The sequence below is a fragment of the Cherax quadricarinatus genome, chromosome 41, assembly GCF_038502225.1.
Source record: "Cherax quadricarinatus isolate ZL_2023a chromosome 41, ASM3850222v1, whole genome shotgun sequence".
In the NCBI taxonomy this organism is placed as follows: domain Eukaryota; kingdom Metazoa; phylum Arthropoda; class Malacostraca; order Decapoda; family Parastacidae; genus Cherax; species Cherax quadricarinatus.
This window is the reverse complement of record NC_091332.1, coordinates 17,967,602-17,994,264: the sequence shown is the minus strand read 5'-3', so window position 1 is coordinate 17,994,264 and position 26,663 is coordinate 17,967,602. Positions and strand designations below refer to the sequence as shown.

At 38.4% G+C, this 26,663-nt stretch overlaps 1 protein-coding gene across 4 annotated transcripts in view; it reads left to right on the top strand.

Annotated features, from left to right (window-relative positions):
* The window catches only part of LOC128695920 (calcium-independent phospholipase A2-gamma-like), a 99,881-nt gene that overhangs the window by 34,619 nt on the left and 38,599 nt on the right, over positions 1 to 26,663 (top strand). For 3 of the 4 annotated variants that reach the window (XM_070093049.1, XM_070093048.1, XM_070093051.1), the window contains 4 exons: positions 2,149 to 2,267; positions 3,832 to 4,037; positions 15,483 to 15,674; positions 23,409 to 23,604. In XM_070093049.1, the coding sequence (XP_069949150.1) occupies positions 2,149 to 2,267; positions 3,832 to 4,037; positions 15,483 to 15,674; positions 23,409 to 23,604 (713 nt within the window). Of the gene's footprint in view, positions 1 to 2,148; positions 2,268 to 3,831; positions 4,038 to 15,482; positions 15,675 to 23,408; positions 23,605 to 25,292 lie in introns of all 4 variants that reach the window. The other variant, XM_070093050.1, reaches the window with a different exon arrangement.

Below are 26,663 nucleotides of genomic sequence, written 5' to 3'. Positions count from 1 at the left end.
TCTTTTTAAATTTAGTAATTTATACAGGAGAAGGGGTCACTAGCCCCATGCTCCTGGCATTTTAGTCGCCTCTTACAACACGCATAGCTTATGGAGGAAGAATTCTGTTCCACTTCCCCATGGAGATAAGAGGAAATAAACAAGAACGAGAACTAGTAAGAAAATAGAAAAAAACCCAGAGGGGTGTGTATGTATATGCTTGTACATGTATGTGTAGTGTGACCTAAGTGTAAGTAGAAGTAGCAAGACATACCAGAAACCTTGCATGTTCATGAGACAGAAAAATGGACACCAGCAATCCTACCATCACGTAAAACAATTACAGGCTTTCGTTTTACACTCACTTGGCAGGACGGTAGTACCTCCCTGAGTGGTTGCTGTCTACCAACCTATACTATCTTGCTAATATACATAGGTAAATTATTTCATGAACACATGAATACACCCATGATGGAATTTAATGTGGATCCCTGTAATAGAAATGTAAGTGAAAACAAGCCTTCAGACTAATTGAGGATCCTTTGATTTATCACTAACCAAATATTGTCACCTGAGATCATATTAACCCTTTCAGAGTGGGTTTCGTTGTACTTTGGCTTTGAAGCGCGGGTCTGTCACATTGTTCTGCGTGATGAGCTCAGCTCTCTCAGATAAGCTGTGAGCTGTAAATTTGGGCCTAGATATGAAAGAATGGGTCTTTTCAGTAAATGCACACCATATAAAAAAAATCCTGCAGCATGCAGTACATAATGGGAAAAAACTGCGACCATGTTTTTGGTTTAAGACCGACTTTGCGGTGTTTTTTCGTGTGTTTTTTATGGTTGTATTCTCGGTTTCTTGGTCTCACTTGAGTGAATGGAAGATATATTACAGAAATAGACATGATTTTGACTGGAAGTATCTTGAAATTGAGCTCAAAGTAGTGGAAATGTTCAATTTTTGCCAGTACAGTGGACCCCCGCATAATGATTACCTCCGAATGCGGCCAATTATGTAAGTGTATTTATGTAAGTGCGTTTGTACGTGTATGTTTGGGCGTCTGAAATGGACTAATCTACTTCACAATATTCCTTATGGGAATAAATTCGGTCAGTACTGGCACCTGAACATACTTATGGAGTGAAAAAATATCGTTAACCGGGGGTCCACTGTATTCCAGAGCACACAAATTATATCTCTCGTTCAATATACATCCAACTGGTCAGTCTAATATGCTTTCACAAATACACTAACATTATTTATACAATTATTACAATAGTGCAGAAGTCTCCTTAACAGTAAATCTTCCATTTTTTGTGTGAATAAAAATTCAAAATGGAAAGCAAGCATAATGTAGGAGAGACCTGAGGACATGATTAATGAACAGAGGAAATGTTGTTTTAGTGCCAGGAATGTCCACATTGTTATTTTGAACCCTGTTTTGAAATAGGCAATTTTTTAATTTTATGTGAAATTGGCCAAATTACCAATTTCTGTGCACTTTATTGGATAGTTGAAATAGTTGAATGGGCAATTTCTTGTATGCAGTCAATAGAATGGAAGGAATACTATCAAAATAGTTATGAGTTTGGTTGACTGGAACAATGGAATTGGCCAAAAATAGGGCTCAAAGTGGGTGAAATCGCCAATGCGTAAATGTTGCTGAGACCGCTAACTTTGCAAGAGCGTAATTCTGTAAGCTTTCCATCAAATTTTGTACTTTTGGTTTCATTACCTTCAGAAAAACCTTATCATTTCACAATTATTTTTTTTTTTTAATTTTCCAACCTCGAGAGCAAGTTTCAGATCAGAGGTTCTGACTCTGAAAGGGTTAATGAAGGAGTGAGAAAGTCATATGCAACAGAGATTAACTTTCAAGTAGCATTTTGTTTAATGGTTAGTAAAATGGTGTTCACAACATTTATTTCCCTCAAGAAGAACGAATAAAAAAGCACAATACCGTGACTGGAACATTACGCAAGTAACCCACACATAGCAGAGAGAAACTTATAAAGATGTTTTTATCTAGTCCCACCTGTTTGACTGGTTAATGGTCTAAGTTGGACCAAGATGTCATCATCAGTTATTTATGCATTTCTCTCAGTTATAAAATGCCAGTAGGTAGGTTCATGTTGCTTTCTCTTTAAACATTCTTTATAACCCTTTCAGAGGCTTGGTTGCTTTGGAAGTGTTGAGAAAAATTGAGGAGAAAGCTGGCCAGCCTATCCACAAGCTCTTTGATTATATATGTGGCGTGTCAACAGGAGCCATTCTTGCAGTTATGATGGGTAAGCTGTACACAGTGTTTCACATTCACACTGATTGCTCTGTGTGTTATATCTCAAGATAGGAGAGAGAGCTTTTTCGTTACAGTTGTTTGCACATCATTTTCACTTGGTTTTCAGTGGGGTGTATCACTCTAGTCTTCATTTATGTTTTAAGCACATCATTCAAAACTTGTCAGGTCACCCATATTAAGACTCACAAAATCATAATGACACAATTGCAAACAAACTGCAGTACAGATAGGGTTAAAACCCATAGCATATGAGTCATAAAACTCCAGGTCAGCTGACCCAGTGGCTTACACACTTGCACTGGGTTTTAACCCCACCCGTACTATGGTTTGTTTAACCCATATGAAATTTTTCAAGCATTTTTATTCTACTATTGGTTTCATACATTCTTGGACAAAGGTGAAACCTATTCTAAAAACAGCTCAGTAGTCAGGGAACGAAATGTTGAACAATCTCTTCATCAACAAAGTGATACTACTTGTAGCATATCACATTTAACAGTAAATCCCAATACTCACCCTAGAACCTGTTCTTGACATGGTTACTACAGACTACAGTACCTATCATTAAACAATCATACAATCAGGCAGTTGCTGAGAATCATTAAGGGGAGACACAGAATGAGAATTTATAAAAATTTAAATGTTTCTTTTTTTTATACTTTTGTGAACATAGATAAGAGTAAGGTGATGAGGGTATCAAACAGTTTAGATAAAGAAAAATTAGATATCACATTGGAGGGAGGGGGTATGGAAGAAGTGAATGTGTTCAGATATTTGCAAATTGACTTGTCAGCACATGGGTTTATGAAGGATGAGGTTAACCACAGAATTGATGAAGGAAAAAAGGTGAGAGGTGCATTGAGGTATCTGTGGAGACAAAAAAACATTATCCATGGAGGCAAGGAGGAGGCTGGAGGCAGTTGAGATGTGGTAGTTTGGTCATTTAGAAAGAATGGAACAAAGTAGAATGACTTGGAGAGCATATAAATCTGTAGGGAAAAGAAAGTGGGGTAGGGGGTCGTCCTCAAAAAGGTTGGAGGGAGGGGGTAAAGGAGGTCTTGTGGGCGAGGGGCTTGGACTTCTAGCAAACGTGTGAGTGTGTTAGATAGGAGTGAATGGAGACGAATGGTTTTTGGGACCTGACAAGCTGTTGGAGTGTTATTTTTATATAGCCAGACTTGAGTACTGGAAATGGAAAGTACAGTGCCTGCACTTTAAAGGAGGGGTTTGGGATATTGGCAGTTTTGAGGGATATGTTATATATCTTTATAAATGTTTCTAAACTGTTGTATCTGGGTGCCTCTGCAAAGACAGTGATTTTGTGTGAGTGAGGTGAAAGTGTTTTCTTTTTGAGGATTTTCTTTCTTTCTTTTTGGGTCACCCTGCCTCGGTGGGAGACGGCCAACTTGTTGAAAAAAATTTATTTATTTATTTATTTATTGTATTATATTATATTAATAACAGGGGCTTTATTTCAAGGTAATTAAAATGCAGTTGTCATTTGCAATGTACCGTGCACTGTCTAAATAATAGTGGTTTCTCTATGTTTGCAGGAGTACATCGGTTTCCACTGGACAAGTGTGAAACATTGTACAGGGAGCTCAGCACACAGATCTTTACACAAACAGCCCTTAAAGGAGCTACCGGTCTCGTTATGCATAACTCATTCTATAACTCTACCTCATGGACAGAAATACTTAAAGAACACATGGGAGACAAGTCTTTGATTGAAACAGCTCGTGATACGTGTTCTCCTAAGGTAAGACATATTCTTTTGTTCATGATCTTTATATGGCTTTTTTCCTTTTTTTTTTTCTCTCTTTTTTTAATTTGTGCTTGTATGTGAAAATAAAAGATTTTTTAACAGCATGGTTATCTTCATGCTGTATTGTCTTATTTTTTTTTTTTTTTAACACATTGGCTGCCTTCCATCAAGGTAGGTTGACCCAAAACAAAAGGACACACATTCACCATCATTCAATAGCTGTCTTGCCAAAAGTGCAGACATCACAGTTCAAATTTCAAGTTTTATTTCTTTTATGCAGTATACAGATAATGTAGTTTACATTTAATAAAATATTGTTAGGCATAGAAGAAAAGCCACTAGCATGCAGTGCATTTTGGGCAAACTAATCTTGTTCTCTGAACTGCAGCATCCTCATCCCTCCTTCTGAGTACAAGTGAGGGCAGAGGAGAGTTTGTTGAGGCAGTTTGGTTATTTAAAAAGAATAGAGCAAAACTGAGTGACCAAGAGTATGTATGAAGCCTTTGTGGAAGAAAAGGGAGAGTAGGGATCATCCCAGGATGGGCAGGAGGAGTAGGTTTGAAATGTTAGAAACTTAAGCATCCAGCAAACATGCCAGAACATGTTAGATCAGATTGAGTGGTGACAAATGGCTTTTAGAATTTGATGTGCTGTTCACTTGTGAGCAAGGTAACATATATGAAGATTCAGGGAAAATTGGCTAGACAGACTTGAATCCTGGTGGCTGGAGGTACTGTGCCAGTACTCCGAAGGAAGAGTGAGGATGTTGCAGTTCAGAGGGTACTTCTTGTGAGAGGTTCCTTGATGCCAGGGAGAGACTTAATCTGAGGAACTGGACCCAACTTTCCCTTCATTTGATCAAATTTGATTGCTTCCCAGTTCCCCAGGCACTCTATAACTCCTATGGGTTTAGTGCACCCCATCAATTAATAATATCAGAGGGTCATTTGAATTGTGATGTCTGTTCACTTGGTAAGATAACTATGAATGAATGATGGTGAATATGTTTCCTTTGGGTCACCCTGCCTTAATGGGAAATAGCCAGTGTGGCTATGATAATTGTGGAGCCACCACTAACACCTACTCTTCCTTACCACATGATTGTCAAGAATCTACAAGTAGGTATGTAGAAGGGCACCACTTATACAGCGGATTAGGTTCCAGGCTACTGCCATAAAAGTGGAAATTGCTGTTAAATGAATCACACATTTTTTCACCTATAAATATATATAAATGTTTCATAACATGTTTACATTATCATATATTAAATTAGCAATAGAACTAGGCATTAAACAAAAGTAAAGTAAAACACATATACAGTATACTTATTACATGCCTTAAAATATTTGTAATCTTAATGTAGGGTGAGAGGTGAGTAGTACAGTGGACCCTCGACCAACGATATTAATCCGTTCCCTGAGAGCTCATCGTTAGTCGAAATTATCGTTAGTCAAGTTAATTTTCCCCATAAGAAGTAATAGAAATCAAATTAATCTGTTCCTGACACCCCAAAGTATTAAAAAAAAAAATTACCACATGAAATATTAATTTTAATACACACAAACTGAAGAAGACATGTACAATTACATGACGCTTACCTTTATTGAAGATCTGATGATGATTGGTGGGATGGGAGGAGGGGAGTGTGTGGATGGTGTTAGTGTTTAGAAGGGGAAACCCCTTCCATTAGGACTTGAGGTGTCAAGTCCTTTTCTGGGGTTACTTCCCTTCTTCTTTTAATGCCACTAGGACCAGCTTGAGAGTCACTGGACCTCTGTCACACAACATATCTGTCCATAGAGGCCTGTACCTCCTGTTCCTTTATGACATTCATGAAGTGTTTCACAACATTGTCAGTGTAATAGTCACCAGCACGGCTTGCAATAGCTGTGTGAGAGTGATTTTCATCAAAAAAGGTTTGTACTTTAAGCCACATTGCACACATTTCCTTAATCTTTGAAGTAGCCACAATGGATTCTACAACTGGCATAGGCATCTCAGGGTTAGCCCCAAACCTTTCAAAATCTTTCTTAATTTCCATACTAATTCTCACCCTTTTTATCACAGGGTTGGCACTAGAAGCTTTCTTGGGGCCCATGGTGACTTATTTTGCAGGTGCAATCACTAAAAACGCTGTGATAATATGAAATGTTCCGATTGTATGTTTGGATGCGACCGCGGTGGCTGGCTTGTAAACACTGGCACCCATGGGACAAGTGAGGCGCGCTCAGCGTTGGTCAAGTTTTTTAGTGCTAGTCAAGGCAAAATTTTTGTGTTAAAATGTATCGCTAATCGTGTTTAACGTTATACGATGCCATCGTTGGTCAAGGGTCCACTGTATTTAATGTAGGAAGTCAGGTGTAGTAGGTGTGGTAGCTTGCCCAGCTACCATTGTGGGGTATTGTGTTTGGCTGGCGGGTGAAGAAGTCATGTGTGTTTGAGCTCCATCAAGTTTGCAGTTCTCTGACAGTTCCAGAGGGGCCAGAGTGCAGAAAATAGGTGTGTGCAAAACCCACATAAAGGAAATATCACTGATCACTGAAGAGAAAAAATATAGATTATAGTGTCAAGTGTAGAGTGCCAGGCCTCAGAATAACAGCTGTTACTGGAGGGTGCCATACAGGAAATGGTGTGTGACTAGCAGTGAGCGTAGATCAATGAGGGGAAATAAGAAAGATCAAGGACTAGCATAAATTCAAGGAGCAGAAAAGTTAAGAAACGAAAAAGGACTAATCAAATAAATATTGAACTATTGCATAAGTGATATAACAAAGGAAAAGAATATGAATAGGCAGTGATATAGTGAACTGAAATTGTGGATAAGAGTAATCTTAATTAATCCCGAGTGATAGTGTACAATTTATGATGTAATTATATGGGAACAAATTGTGCAAGTGCCATGTGCACCCCCACCCCATTCCACAGATCCCCACCTCCCAGCCCCCCTCCTCACACCCCCACCTTCTTTCCATGGAGCCCCACCTCACAGCTCCCCTCCTCTCACCCTTACCCTCTTCCCACAGATCCCCAGCAGCCAGTCCCCCCCACCGCCCAGCCCCCCACCTCCCAGCCCACCCATAACAACCCACTACCCGCCACATACACCTGCCCAAGAGTGAACATGGCCAGAAATAAAGTCTGTTGTATATGTGAAAAAAATTATGGGAGAAATATTAGGGGCATTGATTGTGAAATATGTGGTAAAACATCCCATATATCATGTACAAAGCTTCATGCAACCATGAGAAATGACCTCTTTAAGGCCTCTTTAAGGCACTCTTTAAGGCCTCTGGTATTTCACCAAGATCTAAGCTCTTTCTCCAAAGAATACTGAGGGTTTGTGCTAATGGTACTTTGCACTTCTTTATAAATAGAATTTTTTTTTATTATTATCACACTGGCCGATTCCCACCAAGGCAGGGTGGCCCGAAAAAGAAAAACTTTCACCATCATTCACTCCATCATGAATTTGGTCCAGGTGCTGAGTGAGTGGGCATGTTGTCCATTTCTTTATCGAAATCTATGGGATTTATACTAATGTCAGTTAGTTGGTCTGTGCGGCCTTTTGCTGGAGTGAAAAAATATTTCTGCATTTTCTGTCTTGCTGTCATTTAGTGGATTGCTGAACACCGACTCATGCTGTTCATTTAGGATTTCACTCATTTCCTGTTCATTGTCAATATACGAGTCTCTTCTCAATAATGGTCCAATTCTGCAGGTAGTTCTTAGCTTGGATTTTGCATATGAATAGAAGTATTTTAGGTTTCTTTCTTGCAATATCCTGTATGGCCCTCTGTTCCCTTTATACTACTACTGTTAGGTATGACATCCTAAGTTTTTGCTCTAATTCAGTGATCTCTTGGCTAAGACTATCTTTCCTCTGTTGCAGCATATGTATTTGTGTTTTTTTAGCAATTCAGTAACCCGTTTTCTTCTGTACCATCTCCTACGCTCTCTCTCTATATCTGATCTTCTTCTGGATTTCCTCAATGATATGTGCTTCATACATACCTTGTATGCTTCTATATTCAGCTTCTCTAGGCACTGGTGGGGATTTAGGGTGCTCATGCCTGATTCCCATATATCTGATAGCTCTTGGTATATTTTTTCCCAGTCTATTCTATGGTTGTTAAAATTAAACTTACTGAACATCCTATTAGTGACGCAGTTACCTAACCCTCAGTTAATACTCGTTTGAACTTCTATGATGTTGTGATCAGAGTATATTTTTTTTAACTGCTATGTCTCTGATTAGTTCCTCATTGTTTGTGAATAGCAAATCCAGGGTATTTTCATTCCTAGTAGGATCAATTATCTGTTGATTCATTGAATACTTTTCACAAAGCCTCATTAGTTCCCTGGTATGTACATGTTGAGCCAGGGTGCTTCCCAGAGGTATTTCTGGCATAAAATTATGTTCTGCCATCTTCCATTTTACAAGAGGGAGATTAAGATCTCCAAGGAGTAAAATATTTGGTGTGGGATTTTCTAGCCTATCCACATAGCTATCAATCTTCCTTAACTGATCTGTGAATTCCTCAGCAGTTGCTGGGGATGGTTTGTATACAAGGATAATTACCAGATTCCTATTTTCAACTTTAATGCCCTAAACTGTTGTGTTCTGAGCACCTCTGCAAAAACAGTGATTATGTGTGAGTGAGGTGAAAGTGTTGAATGATGATGAAAGTATTTTCTTTTTGGGGATTTTCTTTTTGGGTCACCCTGCCTCGGTGGGAGATGGCCGACTTGTTAAAATAATAATAATAATAATAATACAGCCTCTCCTCACTTAGTGATGGAGTTCTGATCCTAAGACCACGTCATTAAACGAATTTGTCGCTAAGTGAGGAGCATACTATAATTCAATTCAATTCAATTCAAGTTTATTCTCTATAAGGGTTACAATGTGGGGTTTACAGGTTTTGGGTATTGTGTGGTTTACATGTTATAAAATACTAATTACAGAGGAGGCCACTAGGACACCTAGCATGGCTAGGCATTTCGAGCAGACTTAGATTAATTCTTAACATTAAATCCTTACAGATTATGGTATTAAGGCTAAGTGACTACATCATAATTTGTGAGTTTAGCAATGTGAATGCTTTTGTTTTGGCACAATACAAGGTGTCTATATTGGAGTATCATAGGCAAACTTATGACTAGTTAGGATTTATTATTTTAAGATAAAAATTAGTATTTCTGGGTTTATAGTCAGTGGGTGAGTGAGTGTAATTGTGAACCACCAGGTAGTTATCATGTAGTTAGTTGTCGGGGTGGATCAGGGAGATAAGATGTTTTCTAACTGTAGTTTTGAAAGTGATGAATGTGTCTGCAGTTCTAGAGTTTTCAGGTAGGGTGTTCCAGATTTTAGGTCCTTTGAAATACATTGAATTTTTGTAAAGGTTTAGTCGAACACGGGAAATGTCATAGAGATGTTTGTGTCTGGTGTTATGCCTGTGGATCCTGTCACAACTATGAAGAAAGCATTTTAGGTCAAGGTTAATATTGGAATTTAAGCTCCTGTAGATATAGATTGCACAGTAGTAAGTGTGGATGTTCTGAACAGGGAGTAAGTTTAGATCTATGAAGAGTGGGGGGGGGGTGTTGCCAGGGATGGGATTTAGTGATTATTCTTACTGCGGCTTTTTGTTGGGTTATTATTGGCTTTAGGTGTGTTGCTGCAGTTGAACCCCAGCGTGAGAAGGGCAGTTTGCAGCACATAGTATCGTATCTTGGAAAGGATCCCCACCGTTTTGGATACTTTTTTTGTTATGTGTTGGATATGGGTGCTGAAATTTAGGTTGTTGTTAAGGTATAGGCCAAGGAATTTGCCCTCATTATGTCTGGCAATTAGAGTGTTGTCGATCTTAATGTTAAGTTGCGCAGCACCTGCTCTGCTACCAAACATAATATAGTAGGTTTTGCCAGTGTTAAGTGCAAGTTTATTGGCTGTCATCCAAGTCGATATTTTGAGCAGCTCCTCGTTAACAATGGTGTTGAGGGTGGCAAGATTAGGGTGGGAGATGACATAAGTCATGTCGTCAGCAAAGAGAATGGGTTTCAGGTGTTGGGATATGTTTGGAAGATCATTGATGTAAATGAGGAAGAGCAGGGGTCCAAGGACACTTCCCTGCGGAACTCCAGTATCAAGTGGCCGTATTGATGAGGCTGTGTCTTTAATGGTGACATACTGATACCTATTAGAAAGGTAGGATTTAAAATATGCAAGCGCATGGCCTCTTATACCATAGTAGTCAAGTTTGTGGAGTAGGATGCCGTGGTCTGCTGTGTCAAACCCTTTTCTTAGGTCAATAAAAATTCCTAGCGGATATTCCTTATTTTCCAATGCTGTGTAAAGCAGGTCTAGCATTTTTATAATTGCATCATTAGTGCTTTTATTTTTTCTGAATCCAAATTGGCAGGGGTTGAGTATGTTTTGTGACGTTATAAATTAATATAGTCTCCTGTGCACAAGTTTCTCGAAGATTTTGGATAGCAATGGTAAGTTTGATATTGGCCTATAGTTGTTTACGTCTGTAGGGTCACCACCTTTATGTATTGGTGTAACCCTTGCTGTCTTGAGTAGTGTCAGGAAAGTGCTAGTTTCTAGTGACTTGTTAAAAAGTAATGTAATAGCATGCGAAAGGACATGGGCCGCTCGCTTGTACAATAATGGTGGGACGTGAGACAGATTCCCCGAGTTATTTTTAAGTGACTTTATGATCGTGGTGACTTCCGTGGGCTCACTTGGTACAAGATAAAAGGAATTTGGGAAATTCCCATCTAGGTAGTTCCCGGCACGGACATTGGTACGTGGGATTTTACTGGCGAAATTAGATCCTATATTTGAGAAGAAGTCGTTTATCTTGTTAGCTGTATCAGTGGGATGCAGTGGTGTTTCATGAGGTTTAGTTAGAACAATATTCTTGTTTTTTCAGTTTGTGGGTCCCCAGAATCTGGGAAAGTGTTTTCCAGGTCTTTTTTATATCTCCTCTTGTGTCAGTGAATCTGCTGGAGTAGTACAGTTGTTTGGCTTTCTTTATTAATTTGGTGAGAACTGTTGAATATTGTTTAAGAATATCTTTGTGTATTAAGCCCTGTCTAAACTGCTTTTCATATTGGTGTTTCTTATCAATGGATTTCAGAATGCTGCTGGTTAGTCATGGGCAACAAAGCCGTTTATAAGTGATCTGTTTCGTTTTTATAGGACAATGTTTGTTGTATAGTCTAAGTACTGTATTTTGTTAAGAAAAATGTCTGTCCAATCGTCATTGCCATTGGCATTGGAGAATTCTGTAGGCCAGTCAACAGTCTCTAGGCCTGCTGTGAAATTCCTTATTGAGGCCTCGTCATGGAGTCTAAATGAAACTTTGTTGTATTCGAGTGGTGGCTTACTAATGTTTGTTAAGAGGAAGGTTGGATAGTGGTCAGTAGTGCTGTCTGTGATTATCCCTGATTTAAAGGGGACTAGTATATTGGTCCATATGTGGTCTATTATGGTTGCACTTGTCTCAGTCAGCCTGGTTGGTTTAGTTATTGTTGGTATGAGAAGTGTGTTGTTCATATTGTTGATGAAATCGGTTACAGTCTGATCATGTTGTAGGCCAAGGTTGATATTGAAGTCTCCAGCTAAGAGAAGGTGGTGCTTGTTCATTTGTCTGTTTGTTATTAGTGACTTTAGATTCTCACTGAAGTTTGGGATGTTTGTGTGGGGTATCCGGTATATGGCACCGATTGTTATAGGCGTCTTGAGGTTTTTTACAGTAAAATTAGCAAAAATGTATTCGCCATATTCATCACTAAAGCAATTAGTGCTAATACAAGATAGTTGGTTAGAGTAATAGATTGCAGTACCACCCCCAACTTGGTATGGTCTGCAGTTGTGGATTGCTGTGTATCCTGGTAGTGGGTAGATATCAATTGTGTCCTGCTTAAGCCAGGTCTCAGTAAGAATAATGCAGGAGAAGGGTGTCTTTAGTGACTCAAGGAGTGCCAGGAGGTCATCATAGTGTTTGCTTAAGGACCTAATGTTGTAGTTAAGAACTGATAGACTTTGAGCAGTGTTCAGGATAGTGCTGGCTTGTGATGCTGTGTAATAAAGGCAGTTACTTTCCAGTAAGTTTTGATTGTGTGTTAGATTATGGAGGTTTAGATCAGGGTCAATGTAATCATTCATCTTTTAGGTTTAAATAGTGGTTATTTATATCCTGTATTATGTGGTGAGTTCTAATACTGATTTCTGTAGTGGTGGGAGGTTTGGATAAGTATACCGCTAAAGCACTTTGGTCATATAGAGTATAGTCACTAATAAACATAATGAAATTGATATTGTCTATGTGTTGTACTAGAATGAGCTAAAGTACAACTAGGTATAAACTAATACTATAAAAAAAAAATTACAAGTGGCACCAGACTCACTCTTGTAATTGCACTAAGGTCTAATATAATGAATTTAGTGTTGTCTATGTATTGAGTTAGAATGAGCTAAAGTACAACTAGGTATAGTTAGTTTAGGTGTTGTCTATGTATTGAGCTAGAATGAGCTAAAGTACAACTAGGTACAAACTTACAATATAAAAATACAAATTAAAATGGTACTTGCAATTGCACTAGGGTCTGATATAGGTTGTTAACAAGATCAAGAGTATAACTAGATTTAAATTGACAAAATAAAATTCACAAATTAAAGTACCAAAAGAATAATAAGTAAAAAATAACAATGGCAATGACTTGGTTATAAAATGATAGTAAGATGGTAGACAGGTACACAGGTACAAAGGATAATATAAAGGTTGGAGTTGAATATACAAACTTGAAAATTTGGCAACAAAATGTTATGAAAAGTATAAAATAATGATTAATGCACAAAAGTAAAATTGACTGGTAGTAAATATGGTTGAACATTAAAATGGTATAAAATACCGACAGGTTGTTAGGTAAGACACATATGCAACAGTTAGGTATCTTTATTATGAAACGTTTCGCCTACACAGTAGGCTTCTTCAGTCAAGTACAGAAAAGTTGATAGAAGCAGAAGATACTTGAAGACGATGTAATCAGTCCATCACCCTTAAAGTTTTGAGGTGGTCAGTCCCTCAGTCTGGAGAAGAGCATTGTTCCATGGTATGAAACAATATGGAGATGAAGTGACAGGATGGAGCTTTTATAGCGCCAAGAGGTGAGACGTAGGCCACTAGGAGAGGTAAGAACTCAGATGTTGAAAGGTCAGGTCCTTCTCAAATCCAGCTGCTCTCACTAGTGGAAGTTGTCGAAGTTGATTGCAGGTCTGTACCAAGATACCCTTGTGTTGCAGTGTCTGACAGATTGAACATTAAAATGGTATAAAATACCGACAGGTTGTTAGGTAAGACACATATGCAACAGTTAGGTATCTTTATTATGAAACGTTTCGCCTACACAGTAGGCTTCTTCAGTCAAGTACAGAAAAGTTGATAGAAGCAGAAGATACTTGAAGACGATGTAATCAGTCCATCACCCTTAAAGTTTTGAGGTGGTCAGTCCCTCAGTCTGGAGAAGAGCATTGTTCCATGGTATGAAACAATATGGAGATGAAGTGACAGGATGGAGCTTTTATAGCGCCACAAGGGTATCTTGGTACAGACCTGCAATCAACTTCGACAACTTCCACTAGTGAGAGCAGCTGGATTTGAGAAGGACCTGACCTTTCAACATCTGAGTTCTTACCTCTCCTAGTGGCCTACGTCTCACCTCTTGGCGCTATAAAAGCTCCATCCTGTCACTTCATCTCCATATTGTTTCATACCATGGAACAATGCTCTTCTCCAGACTGAGGGACTGACCACCTCAAAACCTTAAGGGTGATGGACTGATTACATCGTCTTCAAGTATCTTCTGCTTCTATCAACTTTTCTGTACTTGACTGAAGAAGCCTACTGTGTAGGCGAAACGTTTCATAATAAAGATACCTAACTGTTGCATATGTGTCTTACCTAGTAAATATGGTGTTTAATAAAATTTTAGTAAGTAATAATGATTACAAAAAAAGTGAAAAAGTAATGTTTATTTCAAATATTAAATTTTAAGAACAGTTATTTGGATTCAATATTGCACTGGTAATGGTAGTGAGTTTGTGTCAACCATCTTTGATATTGTTTTAATGTCACCTTTGCACCATTTATAACATTTCTGGTATATTTTTAAATGTTTATACAGTAGTGTACTGTATACTGAAATAAACAGTACAGAGGAAATCAGCTCCAATGTACATTATTTAGGTATGAATACTGATCAGAGAGCCCGTCATAAGTCTGAGGCATTGGTAAACGAGTACGTCACTAAGTGAGGAGAGGCTGTATAATACTATATTTATTTCTCCTAGGTAGTAGGGTGGTAGACAGCAACTGCCCATGAAAGTACTACCGTCCTGCCGGATGAGTGTAAAACGGAAGCCTGTAATTGTTTTACACGATGGTAGGATTGCTGGTGTCTTTTTTCTGTCTCATAAACATGCAAGATTTCAGGTACTTAGGCCACATTACACATGCATGTACAAGCATATATATATATTCACACCCCTCTGGGTTTTCTTGTTTTCTTACTAGTTCTTATTCTTGTTTATATCCTCTTATCTCCATGGGGATGTAGAACAGAATTCTTCCTCCATAAGCCATGCATGTCGTAAGAGGCAACTACAATTCCGGGAGCAAGAGGCCTCTTGCGTAGTAGGTTGGTAGACAGCTGCCCCCCAGGGAAGTACTACTGTCCTGCCAAGTGAGTGTAAACCGGAAGCCTGTAATTGTTTTACATGATATAGGATTGCCGGTGTCTTTTTTCTGTCTCATAAACATGCAAGATTTCAGGTACGTCTTGCTACTTCTACTGACACTTAGGTCACACTACACATGCATGTACAAGCATATATATTTGTACGTATATACACACACCCCTCTGGGTTTTCTTCTATTTTCTTACTAGTTCTTCTTCTTGTTTATTTCCTCTTATCTCCATGGGGAAGTGGAACAGAATTCTTCCTCCGTAAGCCATGCTTGTTGTAAGAGGCTACTAACATGCCAGGAGGAAGGAGCTAGTAACCCCTTCTTCTTTATAGCTCACTAAAATTAAAAAGAAAAACTTTCAATTTTCTTTTTGGGCCACCCTGCTTCAGTGGGATACAGCTGGTTTGTCAAAAAGAAAAGAAGTGCTTTACATGTCCTCCTGTCTGAATACCTCCTTCTTTAATACAGATTCTCTACATGATGTCTTAACACTGATTTGTTAACCCAATTGTGATCAACACCACCTGTCTCCTGCTCCCATATCCCTAACACTTGCCATGTAGTGATGAATGGCCAACATTGGCTTGGTGCTTTCCATGAATATAAATATAGCAATATTTGGTTCCACATTAAATTATGGTTTCATTATTTGTTCATGATTTAATAAGGGTTAGGTTTCCAGATCTGTCTTGTTGCTACATCTGCCAACACAAACAGGATTCAAGCATACCTTTTCCGCAACTACAACCTTCCTTATCGAGTCACTAGCCACTACCAGGGAACATCATCTCCCCTGCTGTGGGAAGCAGTGAGAGCTTCTGCAGCAGCCCCTGGCTACTTCTCAGAGTTCAGAATAGGAGACCTGATTTTGTTGGTGAGTCTTGTATGATTGATGTTATTTATTGTTATTTTACGGTATTCCTGGGAAATTCACCACAACATCCTGCACTTAGGAGAGGACTATTATGACAGTGTTTCAGTCCATCCTTAACAATAGTCCTTGACGAACCAAAATGTCATCATAAGGTTCCTCTCCTGAGTGCGGGCTTTTGGTGAATCATTCTAGCCACAGTTTTGTGACTTTTCTATTCTTCATGGGGAAGCAATAAACCTATAAGGGTTATATACCTGTGACCAGTTTTGAGGATTTCTCCATCCTTGCAGGCTGGCTTGGGGCCAGTCTTCCTTGTTGGGTGCCAGTTCAACCAGGCTGTTGTTGTTGCCAGCCTGCTGACTCACATCACAATCAGACCCTGGTTGATCTGGCACTTATAGAGTTATGATCCAGTTTCTTCTTGAAGACTTCTTCATTTATCCCGGCATTATTTCTGATGTTTCTCTAAGAATAATTGATTAATAGAGGGATTTTCCTAGTGTCCATTATCAGAATACATACTGTTAAAAAACTGTGGAAAAATTGCATTGAATACTCTTGTCTATACCAAATATAGTACAGTAGGGCCCCACTTATACGGCAGTTTAGGTTCCAGGCTACTGCCGGAAAGCAGACATCGCCGGAAAGCAGAATGCCATTTTTTCCACTTATAAATGCATATAAATGCGAGATAGCAAGTTTACACTAACATATGTTAAGTTAGCAATAGAATTAGACATTAAAACAATAAAAAAGTAAAATACACACACAGTACACTCATTATTTACCTCAAAATATTCGTAGTCTTAATGTAGGGCAAAAGGTGAGTAGTATTTACTCTAAGAAATTAGGTGTGGTAGCCCTCCTGGCCACCCCACCAACCTATAATATAATACGATGATGCTTAAAGCTCCATAGTGATAAATTGCATATACAGTACACTCATTATTTATCTTAAAATATTTGTATTCTTAATGTAGGATGAAAGGCGAAAAGTATTAATTTGTAGAAAGTGGTGTGGTAGGTAGAGTAGTGTAGGGAAGCCAGCCTGACCACCCCACCCACTATGTAAACAGACCATGCATCTGGTTATGGATCATAAACATTCATACAAACACCTTACATTGTGTACAAGTTGTCTCCACAGTGGTACAGTTGAAGAAATAAAGACCAACACTTCCATTCTCATGTAGTTTTTAGAAGGAATGATGCTCTGACAAATTATTATTATTTTTTTTTTTTTTCAACTAGTCGGCCTCCTCCCACCGAGGCAGGGTGACCCAAAAAAGAAAGAAAATCCCCAAAAAGAAAATACTTTCATCATCATTCAACACTTTCACCACACTCGCACATTATCACTGTTTTTGCAGAGGTGCTCAGAATACAACAGTCTAGAAGCATACACATATAAAGATACACAACATATCCCTCCAAACTGCCAATATCCCAAACCCCTCCTTTAAAGTGCAGGCATTGTACTTCCCATTTCCAGGACTCAAGTCCGACTATATGAAAATAACCGGTTTCCCTGAATCCCTTCACTAAATATTACCCTGCTCACACTCCAACAGATTGTCAGGTCCCAAGTATCATTCGCCTCCATTCACTCCTATCTAATATGCTCATGCACGCTTGCTGGAAGTCCAAGCCCCTAGCCCACAAAACCTCCTTTACCCCCTCTTTCCAACCCTTTCGAGGACGACCCCTACCCCTCCTTCTTTCCCCTATAGATTTATATGTTTTCCATGTCATTCTACTTTGATCCATTCTCTCTAAATGACCATACCACCTCAACAACCCCTCTTCTGCCCTCTGACTAATGCTTTTATTAACTCCACACCTTCTCCTAATTTCTACACTCCGAATTTTCTGCATAATATTTACACCACACATTGCCCTTAGACAGGATATCTCCACTGCCTCCAACCGTCTCCTTGCTGCTGCATTTACCACCCAAGCTTCACATCCATATAAGAGTGTTGGTACTACTATACTTTCATACATTCCCTTCTTTGCCTCCATAGATAACGTTTTTTGACTCCACATATACCTCAACGCACCACTCACCTTTTTTCCCTCATCAATTCTATGATTAACCTCATCCTTCATAAATCCATCTGCCGACACGTCAACTCCCAAGTATCTGAAAACATTCACTTCTTCCATACTCCTCCTCCCCAATTTGATATCCAATTTTTCTTTATCTAAATCATTTGATACCCTCATCACCTTACTCTTTTCTATGTTCACTTTCAACTTTCTACCTTTACACACATTCTCAAACTCATCCACTAACCTTTGCAATTTTTCTTTAGAATCTCCCATAAGCACAGTATCATCAGCAAAAAGTAACTGTGTCAGTTCCCATTTTGAATTTGATTCCCCATAATTTAATCCCACCCCTCTCCTGAACACCCTAGCATTTACTTCTTTTACAACCCCATCTATAAATATATTAAACAACCATGGTGACATTACACATCCCTGTCTAAGACCTACTTTTACCGGGAAGTATTCTCCCTCTCTTCTACACACCCTAACCTGAGCCTCACTATCCTCATAAAAACTCTTTACAGCATTTAGTAACTTACCACCTATTCCATATACTTGCCCGGTGGCCCGGTGGCCTGGTGGCTTAAGCTCCCGCTTCACACACAGATGGCCCGGGTTCGATTCCCGGCGGGTGGAAACATTCGACACGTTTCCTTACACCTGTTGTCCTGTTCACCTAGCAGCAAATAGGTACCTGGATGTTAGTCGACTGGTGTGGGTCGCATCCTGGGGGACAAGATTAAGAACCCCAATGGAAATAAGTTAGACAGTCCTCAATGACGCACTGACTTTCTTGGGTTATCCTGGGTGGCTAACCCTCCAGGGTTAAAAATCCGAACGAAATCTTATCTTATCTTATCTTAACATCTGCCACATTGCTCCTCTATCCACTCTAAATCCATAAATGCAATAAAAAACTTCCCTACCTTTATCTAAATACTGTTCACATATATGCTTCAATGTAAACACTTGATCTACACATCCCCTACCCACTCTGAAGCCTCCCTGCTCATCCGCAATCCTACATTCTGTCTTACCTCTAATTCTTTCAATTATAACCCTACCGTATACTTTTCCTGGTATACTCAGTAAACTATATATATATATATATATATATATATATATATATATATATATATATATATATATATATATATATATATATATATATATAGATCTTTCTTTCTTCTTTCAACACACCGGCCGTATCCCACCGAGGCGGGGTGGCTCAAAAGGAAAAACGAAAGTTTCTCATTTTACATTTAGTAATATATACAGGAGAAGAGGTTACTAGCTCCTTGCTCCCGGCATTTTAGTCGCCTCTTACAACACGCATGGCTTACGGAGGAAGAATTCTGTTCCACTTCCCCATGGAGGATATATATAGATATTTCCATTAATTTATTCCATTTTTGGGAGTGGACGTGTCAGCGAATGGGTCTGTGAAGGATGAGGTGAATCATAGAATTGATGAGGGGAAAAGGGTGAATGGTGCACTTAGGAGTCTGTGGAGACAAAGAACTTTGTCCTTGGAGACAAAGAGGGGAATGTATGAGAGTATAGTTTTACCAACGCTCTTATATGGGTGTGAAGCATGGGTGATGAATGTTGCAGCGAGGAGAAGGCTGGAGGCAGTGGAGATGTCATGTCTGAGGGCAATGTGTGGTGTGAATATAATGCAGAGAATTCGTAGTTTGGAAGTTAGGAGGAGGTGCGGGATTACCAAAACTGTTGTCCAGAGGGCTGAGGAAGGGTTGTTGAGGTGGTTCGGACATGTAGAGAGAATGGAGCGAAACAGAATGACTTCAAGAGTGTATCAGTCTGTAGTAGAAGGAAGGCGGGGTAGGGGTCGGCCTAGGAAAGGTTGGAGGGAGGGGGTAAAGGAGGTTTTGTGTGCGAGGGGCTTGGACTTCCAGCAGGCATGCGTGAGCGTGTTTGATAGGAGTGAATGGAGACAAATGATTTTTAATACTTGACGTGCTGTTGGAGTGTGAGCAAAGTAACATTTATTTAGGGGTTCAGGGAAACCGGCAGGCCGGACTTGAGTCCTGGAGATGGGAAGTACAGTGCCTGCACTCTGAAGGAGGGGTGTTAATGTTGCAGTTTAAAAACTGTAGTGTAAAGCACTCTTCTGGCAAGACAGTGATGGAGCGAATGATGGTGAAAGTTTTTCTTTTTCGGGCCACCCTGCCTTGGTGGGAATTGGCCAGTGTGATAATAATAATAATAATAATAATAAATATTACAATATTGCATAACAGTAAATCTTCTATTTTTTGGTTTGAATAAAAATTCATTATGTGAATAAAAAATCGAAATGGAATTCATTTGTAAAGCCTCAGAACATAACTAATGAACAGAGGAGATGTTAGTTTAGTGCCAGGAATACCTACATTGTTTATTCTGGACCCTATTTTGAAATTGGAATATTTTGAACTTTGTGTTAAATTGGCCAAATTACCAATTTCCCATCACTTTATTTTGTTGAAAATGTTGACTTGGCGATTTCTTATGCTCAATAGAAGTAATACCAGTGAAATAGCTAAGAATTTGGTCGACTGGAATAATGTAATTGGCCTAAAATGGGAGTCAAAGTTGGCAAAATCGCCGATTCGTAAATATCGCTGACACATCAAAATTCGCGAGAGCATAATTTTGTCAATTTTCCATCAAATTTCGTACTTTTTCTTTTATTACCTTCAGAAAAAGATTCTCTACCATTTCATAAGAAAAAAAAAAAAAAATTTAATTCTTGGACCCTGGTGCGCACTTTGAAATTTGGCCTCTGGACCCTGAAAGGGTTAAGACCATAAATATTTTAAGTAATGAGTGTACTGTATGTGCATTTTATTATTCCAGGGCACTCTAAACATCACAGTATACAGTGGAGCCTCAGCTTACGAATTTAGTCCGTTCTATGACCTTGTTCGTATCCCGATTTGTTCGTAGGTTGAGTCAATATTCCTCGTTTAAATTAATTGAAATGGCATTAATCCGTTCCAGTGGAAATCCTGCTCTCAGGAGGCACGACAAAATACATACTTTAATATGACGCTAATATCAACTCTACAGCTTATTTATCACAGTTCATCTAATTTCACGATCACTCAAGGAATGCACAACAGGTGCATCATTGTCAGCTTCCTGTAACTCCATTAGCACACACTCAAGATGAGTAAATTGAATTGTCAATGCTTATTGCTTGGGTACATTTATTCTGTTAGTGGGTTGGATTTGTGAAGGACCTGCCAAGTATGGGCCAACAGGCCTACTGCAGTGTTCCTCCTTTATGTTATTATGTACCCACGACACCAATCATACCCAGCCCCTCTGACTCATATATTTGTCCAATCTCTTTTTAAAGCTACCCAAGGTCCTATTGAAGCTAAAACCTTGGGTAGTTTCAAATTTAGGTTGGATAATTACATATTACAGCTTTGTACATCATTAGTAAGGCCTCACCTAGATTATGCAGCTCCATATTACAGAATGGACATAAATTCGTTAGAAAACATTCAGCGTAGAATGACTAAATTAATACATAGCATTAGAAATCTTCCTTATGAAGAAAGATTGAAGACCCTTAAATTACATTCACTTGTTAGACAAAGAATGAGGGGAGACATAATCAAAGTGTATAAGTGGAAGATGGGTATTAACCCTTAAATGGTCCAAACGTATATATACGTTTTTTCAACATTTGAAAGTATGTAAAAAAATGTAGATCTTCTTTCTTGTTTTACATTTGAAACTGTGTAAAAAAACGTAGATCAACTTTTGGAGCACTACGGATTTGAACATCGATCTGTTTGGACCATTTAAGGGTTAATAAAGGGGACATTAATAAGGTCTTGAGGATATCTCTCCAAGAGAGAACCCTCAGTAATGGATTTAAATTAGACAAGTTTAGATTTAGAAAGGACATAGGAAAGTATTGGTTTGGAAATAGGGTAGTTGATAAGTGAAACAGTCTACCTAGTTGGGTTATTGAGGCTAAAACCTTGGGTAGTTTCAAATTTAGGTTGGATAAATACATGAGTGAGAGGGGTGGGACTTGCATATGGGTGGATAGAGTTATCAGAGCTTATTTCTTGGGTAGTTTTGAAAATTTGGTTGGGTAAATGTTTTGTTAGTGGGATGGATTGTAAAAGACCTGCCCAGTATGGGCCAACAGGCCTGCTGCAGTATTCCTCCTTTCTTATGTTCTTATGAGTGAGAGGGGTTGGATGTGAGTGGGACTTGCACATGAGAATTGAATTATCAAAGGTTATTGTTTGGGTAGCATTGAAAACTGAGTTGGGCAAATATTCTGTTAGTGGGATGGATTGTGAAGGATCTGCTTAATATGGGCCATGGAAATAAATGGTATAAAATACCAACACAATGGAAATATAAACACATATGCAGTATAATGTGATCCTTTATTGACAATGTTTCGACCCCACAATGGGCTTTTTCAAGTCACAAACAGAACTACCTGGGTGGAAGATACGAGAGTATTTATAGTCAAGTTGAGAATGCTGCACGTGATGATCTACCGAGTGGGGTTATAGTCTAAAATCTTGGGTAGCTTGGAAGAGAGATTGGATAAGTATATGAGTAGACCTGCAGTGTTCGTCCATTCTTATGTGGGATAGCAATGAAAAAGTTTCTTGGCAAGTGGTTCAGCTGTGTTATTGAAGCCGTTGTTCTGGTTGAAGTTGTTGGATGTAGAGATGATTCCAGGATTCTTCAGTATTGGGCCAACAGGCCTGCTGCAGTGTAGTATTATTAGTAGTACGTACGTATTATTACAATAATATTATTAATAATAATTTAGGGAACTGGAGCACAGATCTAATTCCCTAGATCAAGAGCCCCTCACCCAGGAATCTCCCTCGAGGGGGGAAGTTCGCATCCTGAAATTTCGTTCATATCCAGAAACAAAAATTCGACCGAGCGACTGTTCATATCCTGAAAAATTCGCATGGTGGGGCATTCGTAAGCCGAGGTTCCACTGTATGTATTATGTGTGGGTGGGGTGGCCAGGAGGGCTACCATACCTACCACGCCTGACTTCTTACAATAAATACTACTCACTTTTTGCTCTACATTATGACTACAAATATTTTGAGGTAAATAATGAGTGTACTGTGTGTGTACTGTATTTTACTTTTTGTTGTTTTTTAATGCCTAGTTCTATTGCTAACTTAATACAGCCTCTCCTCACTTAACGGTGGAGTTCTGTTCCTAAGACCACGTCAGTAAATGAATTCGTCACTGAGTGAGGAGCATACTATAATGGTAGTGGGTTTGTGTCAACCATCTTCGATAATGTTTTAATGTCACCTTTGAACTATTTAAAACATTTCTGGTATATTTTTAAATGTTTATACAGCAGTGTACTGTATATTGTAATAAATAGAATAGAGAAAATCAGCTCTAATATACATTATTTAGGGATGCATACTTGTCAGAGAGCCTGTCTTAAGTCGCTAAGTGAGGAGAGGCTGTATATATTAGTGTAAACTTGTTATCTGGCATTTATATGCATTTGTAAGTGGAAAAAATGGCATTCTGCTTTCAGGTGGTAGCCTGGAACTTAACCTGCCATATAAGTGGGACCCTACTGTCAATTTAATTAAGCCTTTCCAAGTACAGTAATTTCTTGTATGTTTTACTTTGTTATTTTACCTTTTATAGGATGGAGGGCTATTTGTAAATAACCCAACTGCAATTGCTGTACATGAAGCCAAAAAACTGTGGCCAGATGTTGACCTTCAGTGTGTGGTGTCTGTAGGCACAGGCAGACATGAGCCTATTGCAAATACTAGTGAGACGTCCATCAGCTGGGCTACACGCATCAGAACTGTTCTAAACAGCGCAACAGATACTGAAGGTTAGTTTTGCTGAATTTTCCAAGATAGTTTCCTCATATTGAAGATTTTTATCTGGCCTTATTGTCCATGGTGATGATATTGTGGAAGATGCACATTTAACTTCTTATTGACTACATTATTATTTTTGTCATTCCTGTCACTAATCATTTTACAGTCTGTAAATTCTGTACAGAATAAAAAAACGAGTCTGCTCAATAGTAAAGTGGAGATATGTATATGAATGAATTATTTCCTTCAAAAAACTTTTGCATTGGTATTGTGCTACAGTGTGGATGAAGCCAGAGAAAATACAATTCTCAAGGAACTGAGCACACCACATACTTTTTCCATGGTCATACAGTACTTCAGTAGGCAATCACAGATAACACCACAATCCCATCTTTCTCATAACTAACTTGTGTAAAGTGCCCCAGGACACAACTAAGATCATATTCCGACTACATGACAAAGTCATTTATTAATAACTTTATTTCAGCATTTAGTGACATTGACTGGCGTAACAAACTAGCAGACAACTTAGATATTGATGACTGTGTTAATATTTTTTTTTTACAAAAAACCCAAAACCTCTATAACATACATTGCCCCAAAAAACTAAGCAGATCACAGCAAAGAGACTAAACAGCCCCTGGCTTACAAACAGTATCCTCAAATCTATTGACGAAAAACAGTACAGAATGGGTCTAATAACAAAGGATCTCATGAAACGTTACTTGTCAGTACTAATGAATCTAATAAGGAGGTCCAAAAAACTGTATTATGAAAACAGATTTCATGACATAAAAGGTGATATGAAAAAGATACCTGGAAAATCTTATCTGAAATTCTAGGATCAAATAACAGAATGATTACCTTAACTAAACCAGACGAACCTCTCCTTCAGCCAACCAATACTGCCAACAAACTTAATGTCTTTTTCTCTATTGTAGGAACAAACTAGCAAGTAAAATCCTAAGCACAAACATTCAGCCATTAGACTACCTCACTGGCAACTACCCAAATACTCTATTTTTAGCCCCAACAGACCCTACTGAAATCTCACTTATCATCAAAACACTGAAGAACAACAGGAGACCTAAATAACTTACCACCACTCATGTATAAAAAAGCTTCTAATGTGTTGCACCAATTATTGCAACTCTTTTTAACAAATCCATTGAATCTTCCACCCTCCCAAGACAGCAAGAGTCACCCCAACTGAATTGAACTTGAATGACTATAGGCCTATATCAAACCTGCCCCTACTATCTAAAATCTTCGAAATATTAATTCTCAAACAAGTCTTCTCCTTCGTATCCCACAACACACTCAACCCTTGTCAGTTTGGGTTCAGACCAAAAAAAAAAAGTACTAATGATGCTATTATACATATGCTTGAATTAATATACTCTGCACTCGAGAAAAATTAATTTCCCTTGGGACTTTTCATAGACTTACGAAAGGATTTTGATACAGCTGGCCATGATCTTTTGCACCAAAAACGCGAACATTATGGGGTCAGAGGACACACTCGATTACCTAAAATCTTAACAATAGAGCTCAGTATGTATGCATATATGGAGCCATCTCCACTACACAACCTGTTCTTGTTGGAGTCCCACAGAGAAGCATTCTTGGCCCACTTCTCTCATTTACATCATTGACCTACCAAACGCATCTAATCTCCTTAAACCCATTTTATTTGCAGATGACACAACTTCAGACACAGTAAATGCTAAACTGCTAAAAATACCTACTTGGATGATTACCAACAAACTTATTCTCAACATAGACAAAGCCTACTTCATGCTTTTTATAAACAGAGCTTCAAATGTACAGTTAAACATATTGATAAATGGTTTACTTATCTTGAGACAAGCAGAGGGCAGATTTCTAGGTTTCCACCTTGACTAGTCTCAAATTTCAGACATAGCAAATTTCCAAAACAGTAGGCATCCTTTCAAAGATATGGTACTATGTACCCCAATCAGCTCTTCTAGCTTTGTACCACTTTCATTTACCCTTGCCTCACCTATGGTATTTGTACATGGGGCTCAACCATGGCAAATCACCTTAAGCCTTTAATAACCCAGCAGAAAGCTGCATTAGACAACACACTCCATCTTTTTTCAAGAGTTTTAACTTGCTAAGTATACAAAGCATCCACACTTATTTTTGTGCCTACTACATACACAGAACACTATACTCTAAAGTCTAATGTAAACCCTCCTTCTTGATAATTATAACAGAACACACAACCGTAATACGAGACACAGATCACTCTTCGATATCCCTCATGTTCATTTCTCCCTATGCAAAAATGCTATGCACATAAAAGGACCCCTGTTTGCAAATCAGTTTAAGGCCCTACTAAGAAATCACCTCATCACCTAAAATTAACCAGATAAACCGTACCTAATCACTACCAGTTTCTCAAAACTACTCATATTGTGCTGATGAATGCTCAACTACTTACTACTTCAAAATTAGGATGTCTCTTTTTCCATTGTTTTAAATAGTACTAAACTGTAATACATCACATTGTAAATTGTAATACTGTATTAACTAATTCAGTGGTGTAATAAGTCTCTACTAGACTCACTATCAGTCAGTCAATTTTATTTCTTTACAAGTAGTACATTGAGATTATGTATTTACAATAAAGAGTTGCAGTGCAAAGAGAGCCTCTATCATGCCTAGGCATTATGGGCAAACTTAATTTAATGGCTTACTGACTACTTGTTTAAGTTGTACAATAGAATATACAATTCTCCTGTACTCACTGTAACTCATCTAATCACCATATGAACTATGTATTATTGCCTTAATAATCTTAAGTTAGCCTGAAATGCTCTGCATGCAAAGGGGCTTTTGGCATGTACATTCAGCTATTATATTCCTCTGTACAACCATGTAATTTGTCAAAATAAACATCTTTATCTTTAATTGTGACTAGCCTTTCTTTGCTGTTGTGGTAAATAAAATTAATATTTTATCATCATTCATTCAGTTCAAGTTTGAAGATTTGTGGTTATAAAATGTATATTTACTAATTATAATTTTCTTAATACAATTTCTC